Genomic DNA, 24,060 nt, shown 5'->3' with positions numbered 1-24,060 from the left:
CGGGCACTTGGCAGCTATTCACAGCAGCCAAGATGGGACATAAATATACCGTATACATAAAATATTGGTAACCTCCGTCGCAGCGGAAAATGTGTCCATGCATTTAACAAATTGGATGCAGCTGTGATGCACTGTCTTTGCAGGCTGCAGACAAGCCTGCATCACTCCAGCAGATCTGTGATAAGTGGAGGAGGATACGGAGACGGTTCTCTTCTTCCACCGACACGTGGGTCAACTTAATCAGCCCGCCTTCCATTTGCACAACATGGTTCCTGAGAGACACGCGAAGGTCACGCTGCATTCACGCACCCTGGAGCATCTCGTGGGAGGCCCTCCTCGGAAATCATCGAGTAAAGTGCCGTCACGTTGAACTTTAAGTCCTCTTGAGTTTCTCCTAACCCGTCATTTGGCCATAAAAACGTATGACAGCCTAATCATGCTGAGCCGTGTGAAAACGGCGGCGGATGAGATCTGAAATGAGATGGAAGTTTCAGGAGCAGCTCACACTTTTAAAGCTTAATTTAATGTTTAATTTTGGACTCTTATTACTTATTATTTATTACTTATCATATTACTGGTCGGGAGGCTTTGACCTTTATAATTTGGGAGTTAATTGGGAAGTAAATGCCATGTGAACTTATGGTAGGTGGGTTAGTTTGACCCTAAAATCCGGTGTTAGCATTATATGGCTGTTTTTTTTTTACATATTAATAAAACCTTGGAAGGTTTAGAAAAAAAAAAAGTTTTTGCTTTTTGTTTAAGAAAAAAAAAAAGTTTTTGCTTAATGTTATTTAGCTTAGCTTATCACAAAAAAAAACAAATGTACAACTGAATGCTGATTCACAGACCCCTATTCATAATACACACATGCAGACTTCAAATAGGCTACTTTTACAATTTAGATATGTTTAAAGAAAGTATTAAGTATGTTTTTCTTTTTTTTCTTCTTTTGAGTCGTGGAGTAGTTTGTCCACCACTGTTCCCTCTGTGGAATTTCACATTTTCTGTTATTTTATTATATGGTGGGTTCTAGTGTTTCTCTTGCCTATGCTCATTGATGGTGCATTCAATAATGTAAGAATTCAGAGGTTCAAACGTTCACTTGAAAAGTACAAAAGAAACTGCAGACAAGGAATCAGTCAGAAATATCGGGGGAGTCTTATCTCCAGGAAGGTAGCTGAACAGGATACTTTATTCTAATTGAAGAATTGGAATATTTAACAGAGGAATAACCAATATCTTCTCTGGCAGAAAATCCCTTTGGCCGCCATTGCTCGCCGCTCCACTGTTCCTCCACGAGGAATCATCTGCACCCTTGTCCAGCTTCCACCTGCTCCTCGTTCAAAAGCCGGGCTAGAAGGAAAAAAAGTGCTGCAGCAAACGTGCACAACATGTATTACACACATAAAACACACACAAACAGGTATGCAACCACGGAGTGGTGCTGTCAGGAACAAGCTCATCTCCACCCGAGTTCCCGCCACCTCTCCAGTTTCATGTCATGTTCATCATACAAGTCGACAGGACAACAAATCATCACCATGTTTCTCCATTTTCATTTTCCTGCCCTGCAGCTGTAAACTTGTTGCCTTTTCATATTAATGTTGTTGAGTGGTTGTCACAGTAATTACTGAAAACATTTAAGAAACAGCATCTGATTCAGTTAAAGGACAGGGACCTGTTAAACACTGATCTGTTGAACGGTATCATAGCAACATCGAGAGCGATGTCTGAAAACCTCAAACAAAGCTTCACTGACATCCATGAGGCTGGGATAGGTTACATAACCATCTCTTTTACAGTTTGGACTCCACCAGTTGACACGTAGACAAATTATGTTCACATGGAGGAGGTTTAGGGAGCATTGCTACCTTCCCCCGAGGTAGCTGACCAACTCAGATCACAAGGACATATGTAACGATCTACAAACTTTATCAATTATCTCACAAAAGTCCATTTCTGCCCAGACAAGTAAGTTGTTTTCCAGTTTCTTAACATTATTCTTCAAGTAAAATGTGGTGGTAGTATCATTGTCTGGGCCTGTTTTTCAGGATCTGGGCCATCAGATATGATGAATTATTCCACTTTCAACGGTCGACAGAATGACCTGCTGCGACCTGCGCTCGAGTCGTCTCCTCGGGTTAAATGATCATTTCCGCCTCATCTGTTTATCTGATTCAGATCTTAAGTTTGCATTCAAATCGGTGCACGTAGAAGAGGTGATCGTCAGGGGTTCGTAAACTTTCAGTGCTGCACAACAACCCTTAAAATGCACTTTAGTTAAATACAGCAGGAGGTAAAAGTCGCTCTTCAGAGCCTGATTTTGCACTTGAGTCTAAACTGCTTACTTTCAACAAAAACCTAATGAAACATTCATCCTCTTCATTTAGCCTGTGCCGTCCGTGAGCTCTGACGCTGACGACACATCCTTCAACTGTAGGAGACGTATAAAAAAAACACACACATGGTTGACACACCGCCGAGATGAAACAAACGGTTTATTCTCCAGTTGCACTTTATTTAACGATGATGTGAAAAGTAAAGGCTGTCCATAACATTCAGACAACAAAAGAAGAACGTTTTTCAAACTCACCCCCGCTGCCCCGCCTCCCCCCAATAACAACGAATGGCTCAAAAATGTTCAGGTGTTCTCCGAGTGTGATACTTATTTTATACAACTTCTTCATATCTAGATCTCATCTGTACATGACATAGTTACAGATACTGTAAATAAAATAAAAAAGACTTCCAAGACCCCTTGTGGCATATTTGTGAAATATTTCCTATGTAAAAATGAGAACGTACGTAAAGATCTTTACATATACATATATTTATATATATATATATATATTTCTCTATTCTTTCTGTAATAAGAAAACAAGTTATTGCCCCTCTTGAACATGTTGCATTCAATACAGATTTGTTTACCATTTAAGTTGAACTTAATGCCATGTGATACCACACATCAAACCGACAAAACAGTAACAGTATGGACCTTTTGTGTTCCTCCACTAAATATATTTGTCGCATGGTTATATTTCTGCACATGGATGTGTTGTGTTCTCCAGAGACCCCGACAATGACACGTACAAAGGTGTAATTAAATATGTCACTTTGATCGTCCAACTTACAAAGGTAAAAACACCTCTGGCAAATACGAGCCGTCATCGTATCGATGTTTATTACAGGAAATCATGAGCCCTTAACCCACCGCAATTGCATTTCAACATTTTCTTTTTTCCTTTCATTGCAAAGGTTGCAATGAATCTCGTCAGAATAAAAATGGAGGGCACATATTTTTATTTTCCTTTTTTTGGAATAAAGTATGTATCTGAATTAGGTATTTTGGGCTGGATTAGTAAAATCATTTTGAAACTGGTTAAATAACAGAGAGGTTCATTGAGTTGGAGCTCTTGCTGCTACCTTCGCCTTATTGCCCTCAGTGAACAGCTGCTAAGCCAGTAGCACAATAAAATAATCTTGACTCTTTGTCCTCTTGGCGTTGACATGTGAACTTACAGAGGGGTCTGAAAAAACCCCAAATTGCTGATTCATAACAAAAGTATAGGTGAAACCAAATTGAAGTTGAGAGGATGGGGATGATGGGAGTGGACTTAGCAAAAGCAGAGGTAACTCTGAGAATTATAGATTTTATTTCATGCGCTTTTGAGAGCCAAATACCAATTTTTTTTTTAATTTTTTTAAATGTTTTTTTCTTCCAAACATGGACACCATCATCAGGGTATCAGCAAATTGTACACAATCACATATAACGTAATATATAAAAAGGTGCAGTTGGTTTCTGTTTCTCCTGAAGGAAGAACCAACGCTCTCACAAAGTCTCTCCCTCACATGAACTGTGACTGTGATTCCCCCCCCCAGTTGGCAAAGGAGAAGCCGTGACTCCTTGGTCTGTGCTCAGGGTTTCCCTGCTCCCGTGTGCATCAGGGGCTGGAAGGGGAGGAGCGCTCGCCGGGAGTTCACCCTGATATGTCCAAACAGCAAGTGGATCTGTGCTTGCTCGTCTCGCCGCTCCAGCTTTGAATCCTCCGCTGACGTTGTTTTGTTGTGTGTCCCCCCCACCCCCCTCCTCCAAAGTAAGACTGACTGACAGTGTTGATGCTCAGACGCCAGCTTGCAGAAGCAATTTCGTCCAGCTGAAGTGGAGCTTTTTTCGCCGTGTACTCCCGGAACCGTCCCGTTTACCGAGACGCGGGAATTTAAGTTAAATCTATGACATCTGCAAATTTACAAATGTGCGGGCCAATGTTTGCTGGGTGAGCACAGTTAAGACCATGTATGTAGTATGGGTCCTGCAGGCTACAATATAAAGACGACAGGCACAGCGCTCGAACGCTTTTAAAACTAAAAACCAAGACACCGATGGTGAAACAATATGCTGAGAACACAACCCCTTTCACGCTCGATAAAGTCTTTTCTTTTTCCTCCACGGAGTCCCTGTTTGCTTTTCTCCAGCATGAGGAAAAGATTGACAAAATTAAAACGACAACAACACTCTTGATGACCATTGTGCTCATCGCAGTCCTCTTGGGCCGAGCTCAGCGGCACTGAATTACATTTTGATAGCAACTGAGGTATTTTGACTGTTGCTAGGTGTGTAGTGATTTTTTTCATAACAACTCAGTATCACCTGTGACAGAAAGCCCTGTGTCTGCGCTGCATCACTGGTCGGTCAGCGGCGGCGTCTTGGAACTGAGGCTACAGTCAGTTCCTCCGAGACTTCCTACGCTTGTCCTGCTCCGCGTGGAAATTCAGGTCCACCGTCTAAATCCATTCAAACTGTGGGACTGGTGGACCTACATCCTTTCCACCAGCATTTATTTATTTGATCCCTCCTGACAAAGTTGTTTCATGAATTCAAAGTCTTGTGCCTTTTTTGCCTTTGACACCCCTTAACAGTGCTGATTATCTGCGAGGGCGAGACCAGATGGACATCTTAACAGTCTATGGAGACCAGTGTGTGGGTTTCAGCGTGACCTGGCCTGCATCTGTTGCTGAAAGCAACTGTAGTCACGAGGTGCTCTCTCTCTCGTTTCAGGGGTACGTCTGTACGTGTGCGTTTTTCTTGTCACGTAACACACATAAAAGGACAACTGTGAAACACTCTCGTGACATCTTTTTTAGCTCTAATTTTATTTCTATTTTTCTAACATATGCAGCCTTGGAGACCTGTTAAAAGGCGTAGCATCAATATTCTGTAAGACATGCTTTCTGAGGAAAAAATGAGTCGAGATGTAAAATTATGAAGGCCTTTCGCAAAGTCTGACGCGGAATCATCTCTGACAAAAACTGGCGGTAGGAATTTAACAAAACAGAATAAAAGATCCATGTGCATTTTACTCCAAGTCAGAGGAATGAGCCCCCGAGCAGTTTCGTGTCCTGTCACTCACAGAACTTTGATGCATCTTTGATGCCCGTTAACTAATATATTAACAGTTACATAAACGAGTTAATATCGCCGTCATTCCTGTCACGTGTGTAATTTGTAGGATGCTATGTTTCATAAGGTTTCATTTGAATGTTTCTACTTGCCTTTGTCTTACGAGCTCCATGCTTAGAACCCATTTAATCGTCCATTCACAGCATTTACAAAGCTTATACAGTACTTCAGTGTCAGAAATGATATTTACATGTCTAAATAAGGTTGGGGAAATGGATGATTTCTTTTTGTGGCGTTTTACAAAACACCACATCCCAGAACCTATATCCAATCACTGAAGCAGTGAAATACTTTAGTTAGATGACAAGCTCTTGTAGCCGCGGGCACAAACGACACGTAACAGATAAGGAACAGAAACAGACAATCCCCTCTGAAGCAGATAAGGCTACACGTCAGATAAGGGCTGGTCTGCCGCCGCTTTGGGGTGTCAGTGTGTTTGTGCATGTGTGTAATTGTATATATAAGTGCCTCATTGTGCATATGTGTATATGCTCGGGCAGGGTGGCAGAGGCCGAGGGGACGTTACTCACGGGAGTCTGTATGGGTCGCCCCGCTGCCCACTCTGTCTACTTCCACCCCATTCTGACGATCGATGATGCCAGTTTTCAAGAGGACCGGAGTGCCGAGGTGAAGAAGAGTGAAACTTGGTCCCCCACCCCAAACCCTTTGTTCTCCCGCTCGCTTTCCTCATTTCGTCCAGGAAAAAAATACACACACACGCTGACGACATCAGTCTATTTGTTGTAGAAAAAAGAACCATTGTGTCTCCTCTGCAAAGAGCCAGGTAGGGGAGTGAATTCAACTCACAGGCCCGAGACCATTACCCGGTAGGAGGGGGGCATGTGTCTGTGCCTCGGGCTGGCACCGGGGCTTCCGTTGGGGCTGGTGCAGCTGGCGTCCACCCCTCCTATGGACGGTAAATACGCGTGGTGCAGGATGGGCAGCTGCAAAGACAGTCGGCGCTGTATGCTGCAGGGAGAAGAAGTAAGGGAACGTGTCAGTAGGGTCATTCACATTCACTCAAGTCCCGTATTCAACTGTTAAAAAAAAAAAAAAGAAATTAGCCTTAGAGGAGCATGAGGCAAGAATAAGAAATGAGACTCATTAGCGCCACGACGACCGTCGGGGTTACTGCAGCCAACAGCGAAGCCGGCACGGGTCATTTGGCGTCACATCCGCAGGACAGCGCGGGAAATTCGGGCCCAGAATTGCAGCGCATTTTGCAGCACACAGCCTGTTCAAGGCAATGGAGAGATACACTAGAGGGCTCATTCTTTTTGGTTTGGAACGCTTCATCTGACATTATTACTAGAAAACTTAAAACGTATACGCATTTTTTTCATAAATCCTGCCTCATGCTCCTTTAAAGCAGTAACTGCAATGAAGAATATGAAAATTATAAAAGCTAAAGTAGAATAAATGTTGTTTTATAAGAGAATAACCAGCTCTGGCTGGAGCAGGCGACTCCATTGATGGTCCTATTCTTCTACAAAATGGACGACGAGGACATCATTTGTGACATGTGTAGTTTTGTGCCTAAGCATAAGCACTGCGCATCAGATTTGATGTCACATCATGGATTTTTAATGACAAACTGGAGTACACCGCCTAAATTTAGTCCGGTTGCCTTTGTCATATCGTCACACTTGCACAGCGATTGATTAAATAATTATGAAACAAGTCAGGAAATGGATGCAAGTTTCTCATCATTTTATGACGGAGGTAGATGAAGCTTTATGAGGTTTCTCTCTTTCTCCCTGAGACTGATAATGGAGAAATGGAGCAAGAACTTCTGTATTTAGTTTTAGCAAATGGGTGAGTGTAGTTCATACAAGGCCCTCCTCATTGGTTTAACGTTGTACGATGTCTTCAGGATCTTCCCCTTCGACTTTACTTCTCCTTGCAGAGCTCCTAATCCACCGCTTCTGGTATTATCTAACAAAGGGACATCTCATGCTTCCGCCTGGCATGCCACTCTGCACGCTACCTCTTCAGAGCCAATGCAACGGCCAACTGAATTAGCTGAACTCTGAAAAATGAATGGTCTTGGGGCCCAGTCATCACACTTCTGATCGAAACGCAATCTTGCCAGCTCACGAAGACTGCATTTTAGTTCTCAATTTTTGAAAATAAATATGTGACACAGTTGTTACACTTAATTATCTACATTCGGTGTGGGACGCTCCATTAATAATGTCACAAACCTGTTCTACCTTTTTCTGCTGCTAACTCTTTTTTAACTCCTCTATTTGTGTCTTCTCCCTCTGTCTTCTCTTGCTCCCTCTTCATCTTTCTTCCCCTGCATGTGATCAAACATTCATTTGGCATGGGAATAGCTCAGAGTGTTCCTATACTTCTGTTCTCCTCCCTTTCTATTTTCAGAGCTGCTTCCAATGCAAGCTGCAAATCACTGGTTACATAAGCCTCTGCAAGTCTCTACCTCCTCTCTTCTTCTATCTGAGCAGCTCTCGCTCTTCGTTCATCTCCTCTCTGCAACTACCCTCTTCTTAATATTCTGTCCTCTTTTGTCTGCTGGCTCACTTCTCCTGTCCATCTGCCATTCTTCTCTTCTTCTAGAAGTGTTAGTAATGTTTGACACCCCTGCCCCCGATGAAGTCGGAGCCTTGTGAAGAAAAGGCAGAGTTAGATCTTTTTCAAGTAGGGGCAGCAACCCAATCAGTGGCACCCAAAAACCAGCATTGTGGGAGAGAACACATGTACTCATTTGCGGATATAAGTATGTTTATGGGCGTGGGAGAGAAAAGCACGGGGCCGATTCATGCTTTTACAGGGATCTGTTGCCAGAGCAACCGCCTCAGAGCTGCTTCTGGTTTCTATGTGTGATGCATCTTCTGATGAGAAAGTAAACGAAAGAGAAGTATAAAGAGGGGGGGGGGCTTAGAGGTAGAGGTGCTGAGGAAAAAGGGAGATCTCACTGATCAGGTGAGTTGATATCCTCCAAGGGACCTCTGTTTATTCTGGAAGGATCCATGGAGCCCCACTGCGCTTGTGGCTTCTGCTCCAGGTGGTTCTTCAGTATCGACTTCTCTCCATCTGCAGAGAAGAGCGTGATAAAGTATGAAAATCTGTTAAATGGACTGTCATGCTTTGTTTCTTAGCTGTTACATACACCCACGATAGCAATTAGGAATGTAATCTACAGAAGCTCTGAGTATTTCAGACTTAAAATGATAAAAAAAAACAACAAAAAACAAACCCAAAAGCTATATCAGTTCATCCGGGGTGCTCAGCCTGTGAATTTATACCAAACAAGGGAAATCTTTATTCTTTTAGACAGTTTAAACAGAGACACAAACACACAAGTAAGTCAAAAAAACAAAAGTGTTTTCTTTTGCGTTTTCTGTTTAAAACTCACACCTTAATTTCTTTCAAAACAGAAGATGCATTTAAAATGCACTTTCATGTGAGCTTCTGCGAATTATGGATGCCGAGAATGTCAGACGGATCTAGTTTTATGTGGAGCCAGACGAGTTGGGTTTAACCAAAATTAAACTTCAGCATTGCCTTGTACGAAGGTGAAAACGGAAGCCAGCTGCCGAAGCGACGTGAAACCCCTGAAGGTAAAGTCTCAGGCGTCACAAACATTTGACTAAATGCTAAATATGTCTGCTAAGATTCAGTGTGAAATTAAAATGATTACGTTATTTAATTGCACCACTGACACAGGCAGTAACTTCAGAAGCAAAACCTAAACGTGTCCTCTTAAACCGCATCAGGAGAGTAATGGGAGCCCCCTTTTAGCCCCACGTGTGCCCCAGATTCTCCAGAACTTTCTGACCCGCTTTACTGATAGCAGAACTTGGTGACCGCGTTGGACATCTGAGCTGGTTGAAATACTTCCACACTGTCTGCATCAACAACGTTTAACCTTGGAGATATCAGTGTTAAAAGTACGGACGCTGATATTTATACATTCCAGTATGAACGTGCAAAAAGTATGTTTTATATATTTCATCTTTTAACATGTCACAATATATCCCAAGATAATGTAGTCAATACTTTGAGCAGCCTTAAGCAATAACTGTTATTTGTTTCCCAGTAATGTGGATTGTTTTGTAGAATAAAACAAAAACATGTTGTGTTAAAACATTGCATATCAGGACAATTTAAATGACTTCGATGCAGCTTTTTAACATGGGTGTTTCATATGAATGAACTTGCAAAGGACAGAACACCTTGATGATTTAGTGAAAACAGGAAATGTGTGTCCTTGATGAATGTTGTGCTGCAGATGAGGTTTGAGCTCGTTTAACCGAGCCAGAAGAGCTGGAAGGATGCACCGAACTGAACGGTCGTCTGTCCGTCCCTCCATCCCTCCAGCACTCACACATGTGAGCAAACAAATCTAAAAAGGATGCTACCGGTGACTAAACGCTTGCTCATGTCGTCAAAAGCCAAGTTGGCCCCGTTGCATCTACTGCAGCAACCAAAATAATGGTTTTAGGAGCCTATTTTTGTCTCCTCCCCATTGATATGAATTCAAAACAAACTTGGGAAATTAGATAAGTAAAAATTACTTTGCATGCTGTTTCGAACCCCCCCCGATCTAAGTTACCATGACTCATAGGACCACAAAAGCAATGTTAAACAGCTTGTGTATCAATAAATAAATATTTGACTAAAATTATTCTATTTTAAAGTTTGGAGACTAGATGGGACCTAATGCTTCCCAGTCATTTCCAGCAGCATTAGAAACAGCGTTGCATAACTCCAGCTGAAAACAATAGTTTTTCACGTTATAATGGGCAACTGTTCAACTTTAAAAATGCCTCAAGTGTACTAAAGATTATAAAGCAAAGTACTGCCCCTAAAATATACAAGACTGAGAGTGCTGTCAGCCATTCTCACAATATCCTATAAATCAGGCTAAAATCATAGCATGGCTGGCAGCCTGTCAGAAAACCACACCTTAACTGTCATCTGCCGTTGTTCTTCAGCATCATCGCAAGCATGCGTGAATCTAGTCAAGAAGACAGTCAGAAAGAGGGATAAAGGTGGAGTGTTGCTCTTCATCCTTTGTGAGTGAGTGTAATCACTGTTGACACAGTGTTCTCCTCTTATAACAGCCACTCATTCACAGCCCCCAATATATTTAGACCAGCTCTCTTATGAATACTGATGACTGCAGCTGGGAGGCAGTGATGATGATGACTGTCAAGCATGAGCATATTGAGGCCGGGAAAAGTTTATATGCCGGCGCTCTTTATAGGAGGCTCAACGATGTGCAATTTCATCTCCATAATGCGTGTCGGAGCGGCTTCTGTGAGCAGCACCTCGTGGGCTTCCTCTCTTTGTTTATCACGCTTCGTCACTCCTTAAGAAACCTTAACTAGCGTATGTAGACACGCACCTCTGTTTAAGAGACAGCGTTGAATCAGTAGGGTTCAAGCGGAGATGACCTTTCCTGCCACACTCCCCCTTTCAGGAGGAAATAAATATGTCCAGCAAGACAATAACTTAATATGCTCAGTTTAACTTTATAAAAAACATTAAGATTAAGGTCACTACATTACTCTATGAGACTGCTTTTTCAAGAACAATCAGATAGAAACTGCAATTTACTGGAGCCATAATAATAATAATAATAATAGTAATAATAATAATAATAATAATAATAATAAAAAAAAAAATAATAATAATAATAATAATAATAAACTAAACAGTTCCATCAATCTGTAATTTCTGTAATTAAGTTCTGTACAAAGAAATGATTATCAGAGTAAATGGATGGCTGTAATGAGCCATCAGTAACCCTCCCCCCACCCCGACAGGTCTCATATATCGTTCCGATATATGTTGCTGTTATGAGACCTATTATTCAATAAATATTACTTTGTCTATTCAGTTGCACTAAATCAAAATTGTGTGCCAGCGATGCCTTCGATGCCACAATGACTTTGGAGGCTTTTCTTGTTTCTTTGTTGTTTAACATTCGGTCGTAGATGACGCCGTTAAAAATGGGGCTCGTTGTTGTTCTGTAGCAATATCTATAAATGAATATTTATGCAAAGAAAAACTAAGACTATATTGGTCTCCGTTCTCCCTTGACAACACAACAAGAGAGCACATGCAAAAAGGCTGGAGCTAAAATAAATTCATCTCTATGAGCCCACGCGATCTGAATTTCACTTTACTAAAGAGAATCTAATGTCAGCTGCCAGCTGCTGCCGGCGCATTACGTTCAACAAAAGGCAAAAGGAAAGAAATGTGCTACATTAAATTGTTTTCTTCAGGCAGAAATGTCAGAATCTTTTTTTTTGGGGGGGGGGGGGGGGGGGGGGGAAAAACACAAAGGGAGATGTTTTTGTTTCCACAGTTGAATCTGAAATCTAACAAGAATAAATGTTTTTTTTTTGCGCTGAAATGAACCATGCAACCTTGCTTTTTGAATTATTTAAACAGAAATAGATGAATAAAGGTGTAATGGCAGGCAAATCTGATTGCAGTATTTGGGTTGAGCTTCCTTAAAGGATACAAATAAAAAGGAGATCAATATATTCCAACAGATGGTTGCTTTAATGCTTTAATTATCTCCTCTGGCATGACCCTGGCACTGACTTCCCTCTGTTTACTGGGAACACAAAGCCACACACGTCTTTTTAACATGAAATCTGTGCCTGTCTTGGCTCCGTCACATAATCAATAGAGAGTCCAACATGAAATTAAACACGAGCTATTTATGAGCTGAAATTGTCGGGCGTGAATCACTTAACGTGTTCCGACCACCTCCAGTCAGTTTGGTGTTTTTAACTAAGTTCTTTGATCGAATAATATCAAAACTTCCTGAAGATTTCCAGCTCGCTTTGCGCCCAGTTAAGACTCGGGCAGGTCTATTAGACGCCGACGCGTCCTGGCACGTGCAGCGGACACGTCGGACCTGGCTGCAGTATGTCACTGTCATTCTGGGTCTGTTACAACGGCACTTAATGCAAAGTGATGCTGCCGGGCTGTGACAATTGGCTGATTCAGTTTGAGGCAGCGCACTTCATGATGGCTGAGACACAGACAGCCGCCTCACTTTAAACAGCTTGTCCTGGCAGACGGAAGGCGGGTCGGATGACACAAGCTCTCTCTAATTGGAAAAGACAGAGATATTTTCCATTTGCTCGTCTCTACCAGTGACGGTTGACCCGGACTGCTCTTTAACCTTTTCCCTCTGTTGTTTCCGTCATGAGACACCAAAAAACACCGCAGACCTGCATGACAATCACCTGCAGACCCATCATGGGCTCGACAATGAGATCTTTTTGTGTGAATAGACAAATGTGTTACTTTATGTAAACCTTTAAAGCCCCGTATCCATTTCAGTTCATTATGGATTTCACAGGTGCTGCTGTGGTTTTCTTAATGGAAAAACCAAAATGTCGATATTCACTCATGAGAGCAGCGTCAAAGTGCTTTAGGATGAGCACCAAATACGCAACACATTTCTTTTAACTTTTTCGGTATTTTGGACACCATGCTGATCCTGAAACGTGGACCTAAAGCACTTAAAATGGACATTTTTCTTTCTAAATGACAGAGTAGCTCAATTTGCGACGAGACATATTGAACTGCTACATCTGATCTGCATCTGATTAAATCGAGAGGTTCATTGAGGTCTTGCTCCAAGCTTAAATTACATTCCATCTTAGATTTTTACGATTTCGTTGGATTTATTTTCCTCTTTTGTGACATCAAACCCATGAAACATCTGAAAATATATTCTGAGAGGCTTTACTCTGGGTTTTTAATAAATGTCTGCATTTTCCCACAATCAAAGCAGAAAAGGGCGACGCAGCGGAACAGCTGGAAAACAAACGGCAGTTTCTCACCTTTGCTGTCCGTGAAGTTGCGTATGCTGAGGATGTTATTGGCGTCAGGGTAGTGGTTCGGTTTAATAAAGGGGGTTTTCTCCGGGGTGTCCTGCAGCTGCATGGTCACTTCCTCCAGCTCCTTATCCAGCTTAGAGACAGAAAACATATATGCGTAATAAGTTTATGCTGTTGTATCTCACATAGAGACCACAAGGGGTGAAAAGAATTAAACAACTTAATACACAGAAATGCATGTCTTTTCTTGCATCAGGCTTGCATGCACTATTCCTGTGCAGCACGGCGACGAGCTGGTTGTTAAACTGCTGCAACTGCTACTTTGCATTCCCAAAACTCGCACAGAGTTGCTGCTGGCTGTCGTTTTTTCTGTCCTCTTTCAGGGTGTCGCTGGCTCCGCATTTGCCGCAGTGTCGGTCAACGGGAAAAGCAGCAACAGCTAATCTATAAAAACGTGTTGGACGGATGACCTGACTGCTTTTAAAAATGTCGCTCAATGGAAGGGTAAATTAACATTTAGGATGATGTTTTATGAAACGCGTTGATGGCTGTGCATGATAAAGGTACAGCACTCTGGTGAAGTGACCAGAGCTGCTTTTAACAATTATCCTAATGAGAGGTAACAAAATTATGGCAAATCACTAATGAAAATGTGAAAATGAACTGCCTTCAGGCCAGCTTTTCAGGTTTAGGGAAGATAAAAGGCTTTGATCGTTCTTCCTTTTTGCTGAACTTTCGCTCTTTTACTATATGAGTAATTTAATTTAATTACCTTTCTAAAATGTCTTCATCACTTTGCTGCACTAGAAAGCTTTCTACCTTCCACGCTACTCTACTGATCAGTGGGAAGAACAAAAGCAGCACCGGCTCAGACCTCTGTTATCTTCATCCGAAGGCGGTGGTTGTCGGTTTGAAGCCCATCCAGTCGGGAAGTGTTGGCCTGGTTGACGCTGGTGACAGAGGTGGAGGTCTTGGAGTCCTCTTTCTTCTGATTCTGGGTGAACTTTAACCTCCGGTTCTGGGTGGCTGCATCTGGGTTTGTTCTCATGGTGATGAACTGCAGGAGGGGTCACAGGTTTTGGTCACCGATGCGCTCACATGTTAAACTGCAATGGTTATAAAAACCATACTGCAGGGCTCCAGACTGCGACCAAATGCTCGCATTTTGCGACCAAAATTTGAGTATGTGCGACTGAATTTCATGTCCACTCGCACACGTGCCACCAGTAAATTTGCCAGTGTTTTTTTTTTTTTTTTTTTTCTTTTACACGTTAAACGTGGAAGGGGTGCGTCAATGAACCTGCATATTGCAGGCCAATGAGTGTGAAAGGGAATGAGTTGGGGGATCTATTTATTTATTTATTTTTTTTGTTTAATTTCACCAGCTCAAAGCAGGTATTACGCCCGGACCACATTTAATGCGACACAACACGCTGCCGCCGCGGCGCGCACATAAAGTTAGAAGAAAGAGACGGCGGGTATGTTTGGTTTTAGTAACATCTTGCTCAGGCAATGAGTCTGCAATGGCCCAGACGGGAGACACATGTAGCTCAGTGCTTAACTTTTATTTTTAATCCACTCTATATTCTTCTGGTTGTTCTCCCATATGTTCCCCTAAAGCCTGAATTATGGTTCCGCCTTAAATCAATGCAGAGCCTACGCCGTAGCCTACGGCGTAGGCTCTGCGTTGTTGTAACGCGGAACCATAAATCAGCCTTCACCCGGTAAAGAAAAAAAAAAAAAAGAAAATGTTCTCCAATACAGCAGGTCTCATTATTTTATTTTGAACACTGCCAAAACTCTAACTTAAAACGTAACTAGAACTTAAAATTTGCTTGACACAAATGAAAGTTAAATTTTAACACGTGGGAAAAACACCTAACCTTTTAAGTGATGTGTGTTATCAGGTGTAATGGCATTTTTAGGTTAGAAATAAGAATATTTCTTGGTAAAATCCTTCGTTATTTGAGTGAAGGCAGTGAATTTGGTCAACTGGTGTAAGTTCAGGGTTTTAGTAAAGACACAAGTAGGGAAATGTTATTGGCCAGTACCCCCAATATTTGTACATTTGTTAAGTACTGTGTTTAACAGTTAAATTCATGGCTGAAAGGTTACTAAGCACTTTGTTACCAAGCACTTTTTTATCATGTGAATGTATGTTTTTTTTATATATAATGACAGCAATGGTGCTATCAGTTTACTTTATGTTGCGGCATCTTTAAAAGTGCACAATAAAATGTAACACTGCATTTGAAACAGCACATTGTGGTAATTCATTAATCTATTATGAAATATGTATTACTAATACACTGAAATGTAGTAGAAATGTAAAAATTTGGTTAGCGTGTCGATAAACGATGTGCGCTCCTAAAATTTCTGATTGTGCCCCTAAAAAATTTCAGTTAGGGGCTACTGTGCTCCTAGTGAAAAAAGTTAGTCTGGAGCCCTGTACTGCAACTTTTTCCAGGTATGACTGAGCTGGGTGAGTGCATGTGGCGATAATTAATGAATCACCCTAGTTTAAGCCGGTGAAAGGTCATCCACCTAGGACCACATACACACAGAGTCACTGTGCTCCTGTGGAAACTGACCTTGGGAACGAAGACCAGGCAGAGCGTGATGGTGCTACAAAAGATGATCACCAGAGCTACGATGCAAAACTGGACATTCGGTTGGTCCCTGGTCAGAAAAGAGACCGCAGCGCCGATGATGCACATGATGCCTACGTTGTAGACGCTCATCCCGATGTATTTGCTGTCATTGAGAGCAGGAATGCTCACATTCCTGGTCTCCCAGGCCAGGAAACAGCCAAACAGCTGCAAGGAAAGAGAGACGACACAGTAGTAAACAGAGGCATAAGAATATGAGAGGAGGTCGCAGACATCTCAGAAGTGGTAAATTCAGCATTTGATGCTTCAGTGCACAATAAATGAAAATGCATTCAATAAAGGTATATGTAGCAGAGCTGCATGGCTGTATAATCTGTGAGAGTGAATTGTTTGTTTGGTGGAACATCAGCAGCAGGAGCAGCCTGCTAAATTATTCAGCGTGGTGTTAAGTGTTCAGGCTACTGATTCCAAATCTCAATGAAAGTTAGCGGAATGAGAAAAAGTTAAAGTTAAATTAAAAGAGCAGCCATCAAGTTATCACATGTCACTGTTTTTTCACCATCTTGTCTCTTTTCATCTCTGTTTTTTTTATATTTTTGGGAGTGTGTCTCCTCTCAAATCTGCCGGGGGATGCTTTGCTCCTCTGACTTAGTACATCTTCTTTCTCCTCACCACACATGCTAATGTTTCCAAAGAAAGTTGAATAAAACAGAAACAATAACAGAATGCAGGTTTATGTATTTCCGATTCTGTCGGGGTCGGATGCCGCCGTAACATTTAAACAAGCCATGACATTTAAAATGAATGTTTCCCTATTCTATCACTCAGGCTCTGCTTTGTCCTTTTATTTGTTTTATGATTCCCCAAATGTTTATGTTGGTATCGTACAAGATTATAGTATTGCTTTTCTGAAACAGACAAGATCCTCCATGAAATAAAAACAAACCCAAACATCACAAAACAAAATCAAACAACACCGTTTTGTGTAAAGCATATGTCCATCTAAAATAATTTGAACCTTCACAGGTTTCCAATTTAGTCCTGCCATGGGCAATAAGGTGCCAACCCTCCCACCAGAACTGTGCACTAAAGCCTCTGGAGCTGAGAGGACGTGACATTTGCAAAGTTTCCACGTCACCTCAGCCTCTTAAATGAGCTCAGGTCCAGAGCAGCATTGATGTAGATATTTTTTGTCTTCAATATGGAAGAATTTTTCCATTTTCACATTTTTGAACCTTCTCACCTTCAGGTCTGAAAGACTCGGCCCCCCAGATATGATGACGGTATTCACCCACCGATACCTCCTACTGTATATGTGATCTGACTGTTGTGTACTTTGCTAAAGGTTTAGTGCGTGTGAGCCGTCTGTGGTGGCGGTGGGTTCTCTCACCATGAGCAGCCCCTTGTAGGCGTAGACGATGCCCAGCCAAATGGTCATGTGGGTGTTCTCGCAGTGCTCCAAGAACGGCCGGATGGCGATGTCTCGGCCTTGGGGGTCCGCCTGTTGACAACGCGAGTAGAAAGAAGGAGAACTGAGTACAGCATGGACCGGTTCATGACTAGCGTCTCTGTAGATGTTTCAGATGGTTGCTGTAGTTGGCTGGTGGAGCAGGCTGCTCTCCAGCAGGAAGGGCTAGTGATCCAACTCCCAGCACCGCAGTTGAAGTGTCCTTCGGCCACTGAACCCTTCATCGCGTCCCAAAATGTTAATTGTAAAAAAAAAGACCACATAGCCCAGGGGTCGGCAACCCGCGGCTCTAGCGCCGCATGCGGCTCTTTAGCGCCGCCCTAGTGGCTCCCTGGAGCTTTTTTAATTTTTTTTCTTTTTTTCCCCCCTTTTTTTCTTCTTTTTTTCAATTTTTTCCTTTTTTTTCTCTTTTTTTTCTTCTCGAAATTTTGACTTTCTTTTCTCAACATTTCAACTTTTTCCTCGACATTTCGACTTTTTCCTCGACATTTCGACTTTTTTCTCAACATTTCGACTTTTTTCTCATCATTTCGACTTTTTTCTCCACATTTCGACTTTTGTCCCAAGATTGTACTTCAACATTAATCTTGACATTTCTACTTTTTTCTTGAAATTTCGACTTTTTTCTTGACATTTTGACTTTTTTCTCGACATTTTGACTTTTTTCTCGAAGTGCATAATGAAAACAAAAATCTTCCCCCAGTTATAACTAATATAGATACATGCAGCATGTGTTGCCTTCATTCTAAGGCTTATACAAGACTTTTCATTTTTTGCGGCTCAAAACATATTTGTTTTTTGTCTTTTTTGTCCAATATGGCTCTTTCAACATTTTGGGTTGCCGACCCCTGGCATAGCCTATCTGAGTCTCAAGTGATCTGATATCCAGGTGTGGATTTTTCCCTCAGTCTTCATGCTGCATCACCATTCAACCGATGTACTCTTAGTTTATTTATCTATTCATGTTTTCCTTCCACATGTTTGCTCACGGCAGCTCATGATGCAGGTGACTTGCAGAACAAAGTAGGGCCCGTTGTGGATTCCTATAAGCCACAACAGGTCGTCTCTCTTCCGCTCCTCCCACTCTCTGGCAGGCAGGGCTTTAATAAGAACATTAGTTTACGCTGTATGGATTTATCTGGACCTCCACCAATATATAATACCTGTAAGACACCCAGGGCAATGCTAAGCATAATGCTGTTCTGCTCTGAAGGGTGGCTCTGCAGACTTATTTACGATGAGACAAGCCTCGGCAGAGGGTGTCTGAGTGTGTGTGCAATGAGACATCTGCAGAGCAGTGCTGCACAATTTAAACTAGAAAGGAATACGTGAAAAGAGAGAATTTACTTTCAGCTCTCATATATAGTACATTAAGAGCGTGTTGGTAAAAGTGCTCATGTAAATGCTTCCTCCTTATAATTGACAAACATACACCTACACATTCCTCCAGCTTCAGAAAAATACCTCTTGAACTCGTCATTCTGGCTTGATCCATAATATCCATATTTACATATTTCATGTATTCTAACACACTTTTCTGATTTAATTACATTCTACCTGCAGAGGAAATACATCCTCTACAGTTTGAACGTGAACCCAGGATCATATTACTCAGTTAAAAGTCACACTGGAGGATGCAAAGTGCAGGATGTGTTTTTGTGATGACTGTTAAGTCTGTCATGCGGCCGCAATGTTGCCGGCGCCTGCCCTGGCAGCAATCTTTGGACGTGATGGTCGACACCACAAGTGGGAGAAGCTGATAAGCTGAAAGAGGAGTTCAGTCAAGCTTGGTTAGCTTTTGGGCCCTGCAAGCAGCTTCTGAGATCACAAACGTAAAGGAGTTTCCTCTGCAGGATGTCTAGACTCTCCATTAGAGGTAGAGTAAGGGATTCATTCATCGAGGAGGACTCAGAGTAGAGGCGCTGCCCCTTCACAGAATCCTCACCAACTCTTTAATGCAAGAAAAGATGAACGACAAACGATCCTTGATGCTGCTCCACCTTGTTCTCCAAATGTCAAATATCTCACAAGCAATGTGGTTAATCCTATAAACATCCTGTATGACAGAATAAATTATTAATGAATAGTTATGTAATGTAAAAAAAAAAAGGAAAAAAGCATTCAATAGCGGAAAAGGGACAAATGAAACTGTAATTGCTCATTGACACAGATTCTAAAAACCTTTGGCAATTACACAGCAGCGTTTCTAAATGCATGTTTTCCATATTTATCGATGGCTGAAACGCAAACGCTCTTATCTGCAAAATGACCCAAAAAAAAAGGAGGGAAAATGTCCTAATCTCCACTTTGCAGTTCATCAATACCTAGTCGGTCCTGTTATCTTGACCAAGAGCAGTGCTGCCACTTGCTGGGTATCCATATGGTGAATGCATTTTTCACGTTTTCAGCCATCAACATCAAACTGTTCACTGATCAATGTAAAAAAAAAATTACTAAAATTCCCCTCTAATTTTCGTAAACTATTGGTTTATATGTGAACAGAGAAGCATACACCTAAACATTCTGATTAAAATTCATTTTATGTTCTAATCTGTTGATTTTTTTGTTCTAATTCTACATTTTTGGAGGATTACATATGGAATATACACTCACTGTACAGCTCTCCATTGAACAGCTTAAATACATCATGTGCATCTTTTTGTGTTTTTGGCAGTAAAAAAAAAAAAACCTTTCCTTCCTTCAACAATACTCCAGGAAGCCTGACTTTTTTGCAAATCATTTCGCTCATTCAAAAAGAGAAACACATTCTGCATGAGTGCTCTTTGCATGCGCGCAGCTCCAGGCAAACTTGTGTCACTAACAACTGAATGATAAGACCAAATGAGATATAATGCTTATTAGGCTTGGGTCTCTATCGCAGCGCAACAGAAAGAAGCTCTCGCCTTTTGGAGGAATGCTGTCTGGGGAGTTGCCAGGCAACGGGGGTTGTAGGCGGCAGGCGGGCCCAAAGTGGTGGTGATGGCTGAAAAAGTGCCAGTTTACTGTCATTTTTCACAGCATTAGCCTTCTAACGGGATCACTTTGGGAGGGCTGCAGCATGCACGGTGCTGGCAGAGTTTCCACGGAGAGATGGATCCAGATGATGCGGGGAGATGAGGGGAGAGATAGAGGGATGAGGGAATAGGGAACAAAGAGATAGGTGGAGAAGCAAGAAAATAGATGGGGAAATATGGAAATGAACAGAATAATGCAAATATGCCAGAGTAGATGAATAAATAAGATGGGCTTGATACCATTTTCTTATTCCATCTGACTATCAGCTTTGCTTATAAAGACAATCTGCAAAGGTGAGTATTTGTAGATGTTCAGACAAACACACTCACAAAATTGGAAAAAAAGATTTGTTTCCTCTCTATTTTTTACTATTTCAGCTCAGCTACAGTTTAGAGTAGCAGTAAGAGTGTGGATTATTATAGAATCCATCAACAGTTATGATTGACTTTTCCTTCCTGGATCTCGAAACGAGTTCCTTAATGAGAAGTTGATCAGTCCTGTTTCCAGTTACCAAGCAATGATGGTGAACCCGTGTGCAAAACTAAAAAGAAGCCACGAGCGTGCTCCTTGTGACGGCTGTTCTATCTCAAAAGAGCCTGAAGTCTTTTCAAGTTGATTTTCAGACTGAACTGAATTAATTAGAAACCACAGGCCGCCTCAAAGAAAGGACAACATTTCACAAATACCTAAACTACATGATGTGTGTGGAGTAAAAAAAAAAAAAAAAAAAAGCAAGTTGACTGGTGGTTAACACTAATCCCTCATTAAATGCTGGTATGCTGCTTTCAAGTCATTTCAAGGCAGAAGAACGCTACGGCAAAGATGACACCCACACAGAGAATGCTGCCCCTCTGATTTCCCTCGACTCCATCAGTACAGCTGCTGGGCCTTATTTTTAGATGTGGATCTGAGTGTGATTATAAAAGAGCAAGAACAGATTGACCAACAAATGAGGCAGCGAATGGACAGTTGAGTCATTCTCACCTGCAGCTACGGTACCTAATGGTGAGGCGTGCACGTGCTTGCGAGCATATGTCACTTCGACTGCCAGTATTTGCTCGTTCCGTGGAGCGCACACGTTATGAAAGCATGTCAGCGATAGTTTGTTTGCTGTATTATTCTATTCTTTGTTATTATTATTTCATTCATTCACTCATGTAAACAGATCATACATGATCAGCTTAAAGAGAATCAGCTGAGCTGAATTTAGTTTCACAAGTCAGATCATTTATTGAAACCTGCTATTAAAAAGAGATCAAAAATGGCTTTGATCTGTGCTGTTGCTTCGCGTCTTTACTTCTTCCTATTTGACTAAATCACATCTTTCGGGGCTACACAGCTGAACGATTGACGGACTTGCTTGACCTGCCTGACCAGCTTGTTCTTCTGCCCAATTTGTTCCTTGTTATCTGGGTTATATCTTTTGTTTTGTTTCCCATCTGCTTACCTCCTGCCCATGTGTGCATTTCAAGACCCTCCCTTCCCCGACCACAGCTCATCAAACGTAATTAGTATCGAGTCTGAAGTTCTGGGGAAATAAGAGCGAAATGCATTTTGCATACTTAGAATAACTGAAAGGATTCAGGCAGGAAAGATGGAATAAAGATGAAGAAAAGCCAGGATGAGAGCCGTGAAGAGCGGCATGTGGAGAAAATGAACACAGCAAGACCACGGAGTGCAATAAGATGTGACGATAAAAGGCACCCTGGCGCCTCAGCAATTTGTAGAAAATTATGTGAAAAGCAGTCAGCCTTGTTTTCATGAACCCTCGGTGAAATTCCGAACAGCGATAATAACCTTTCAACAAGACGGATCTGAGAAGTGCATGGTGGGTGATTAGTTTGGCTGGTTGGGTGGAAAAATGCCCAAAAAGTCTGGATTTGTTTAGTAATTAGTAGTAATTTAGATTTATTCAATTATTTGTTTGTTTATATAATTGTATTTTGTTTTATTTGACCTATTTATTCATTTTTGAAGGTTCACAGTGGCATCTGCGTGTCGATCAATAATCCATCAGATTAGAAAGATTTTCTTTTGTCTTAAACGTCAGTGGAACACATAAATGTTTTACTATGTGCAAGACAGGTTTGACATTTCAACGCAACGGCTGACTAGATTAGCAGAACAAGACCACGTGTCATAACACCCAGGTCAGTCACATGAGATTTTAGTGGAGCCAAAGCAAATTCTCTGCTTTAAAGTATATAAAAAAAAAACTTAAGTTTCATTGGAGCACACTGGGCCACTATCACAGCCCCTTGCGTTGCTGAGGAAGTTTAAGATTTGACTTCTTGTCAAACTCCTGGGCAACACAAGACAATCATGTGACATATTCAACACCATTGATGCCAGAGATTAAACTTGCAGGGGGGGGGGGTGATTTAAATTAAATTTTTTTGCACAAAACAGTGAATCTCATGTAAGCTGTACTGCCTCTGCAAGGTTACTTTTACATTATAGTGCACTTTCGGCTTTACATTGCGGTTTATGTGCAGATCAGCCAAATCTCCCCTGGTCCACGTAGCTGTAAATGTCCACATTTACTATTTTAAGACTGAGAATGTAATACTTATAGCGCTGCTGTGAACATTCTCCACCTCTTAGAAGCATTTGTATCTGCTAGGTTTTTTAAAACATGCTAATCTAGTCTGCTTTCCTCACTGAAATGCAAAGTGTATTAACGTACAAGTATTACCTACGGTACATCCACATACGTAAAGCAGGCTTCAAGTTAAACTTGTTTAAGTTGCACAAAGATTATACTTGTGAAGTCACAAATCCCCAAGTTCACAACTTTTTTAAGCAATCATTGATAACGTTCTTAATCTGTGCAGAAGGAGCAGAGAAAACTCCTGAAAGTACCGTGCTCTGAACATCTCTCATCGCCTACAGTGGAGCTCAAATATCCAAGAGACGATACTTTGACCAAAACTCATTTTTAGGGTGGAAGGAGGCTTCAGTATCTGTGTGGAGTTAAAGGTATTGTGACATCATTTTTAACATGCTTTTAACACTATTAAAAGTCTTGGCCAACATCCCTTAAATGTGTCTAAAAGAGTGTAACAAGAAAAACTTCACTCTAGTTCTCCATTCTGTCCTTTTTATGACAGTGTTTTTTTGCGCCGTGAAAAACGGGTCCTTTTTCCCCTTTCCTGTCAATCATTGCGCCGCTCCTCCTCCAACCAACCGCTACACACTTCTGCCAGCGTCTCCACACACACGCGCGCACACCAAACCACAAACACCGACACACAGCCCAGACAGCGCGACTACAGCCCGAGGATGAAGTCCAACCGGGACCAGAGGACCGGGACCGCAGCTCCCCGCGAGCAATACACTCACAGCGGCGTCGGGCCGGGAGCGACAGGCGAAGCATGCACGGAAAAGGAGCAGGGCGAAGCAGACAGTCCACAGCAAACAATCACAAAATTTAAATAAATAATAAATAATAAAGGCATGTAAATAAAGTGTCCCCTTATCTTAAGTCCAGTCAGTGGCCGCGGGTCTTCTTAGCAGTTTTCCTCCGGTGATTAGAACAAAAGAGGCTATAAACAGCTCCGTGTTAAGCCTGGTTTATGGTTCTGCGTTAAATCGACGCAGAGCCTACGCCGTAGGGTTCAGCGTACGGTGCGCGTCGCCGCGTGTCGCCGCGTAACCCTACGCCGTAGGCTCTGC

General features: G+C 41.9%; 1 protein-coding gene across 1 annotated transcript in view; it reads right to left on the bottom strand.

Annotated features, from left to right (window-relative positions):
• Positions 1-2,531: 2,531 nt before the first annotated feature.
• Positions 2,532-24,060, bottom strand: part of gabbr2 (gamma-aminobutyric acid (GABA) B receptor, 2) — a 230,534-nt gene continuing 209,005 nt past the window's right edge. The window contains exons 14-19 of the mRNA XM_061742628.1: positions 17,293-17,403; positions 15,885-16,109; positions 14,168-14,350; positions 13,297-13,426; positions 8,398-8,515; positions 2,532-6,430 (exon numbers count right to left, since the gene is read on the bottom strand). Of these exons, the coding sequence (XP_061598612.1) occupies positions 6,265-6,430; positions 8,398-8,515; positions 13,297-13,426; positions 14,168-14,350; positions 15,885-16,109; positions 17,293-17,403 (933 nt within the window). The 3' untranslated portion in view covers positions 2,532-6,264. The remainder of the gene's footprint in view (positions 6,431-8,397; positions 8,516-13,296; positions 13,427-14,167; positions 14,351-15,884; positions 16,110-17,292; positions 17,404-24,060) is intronic.

The sequence above is a fragment of the Cololabis saira genome, chromosome 15 (genome assembly GCF_033807715.1).
Source record: "Cololabis saira isolate AMF1-May2022 chromosome 15, fColSai1.1, whole genome shotgun sequence".
NCBI classification, from domain to species: Eukaryota; Metazoa; Chordata; class Actinopteri; order Beloniformes; family Belonidae; genus Cololabis; species Cololabis saira.
This window is presented reverse-complemented; position numbering and strand designations above follow the sequence as displayed.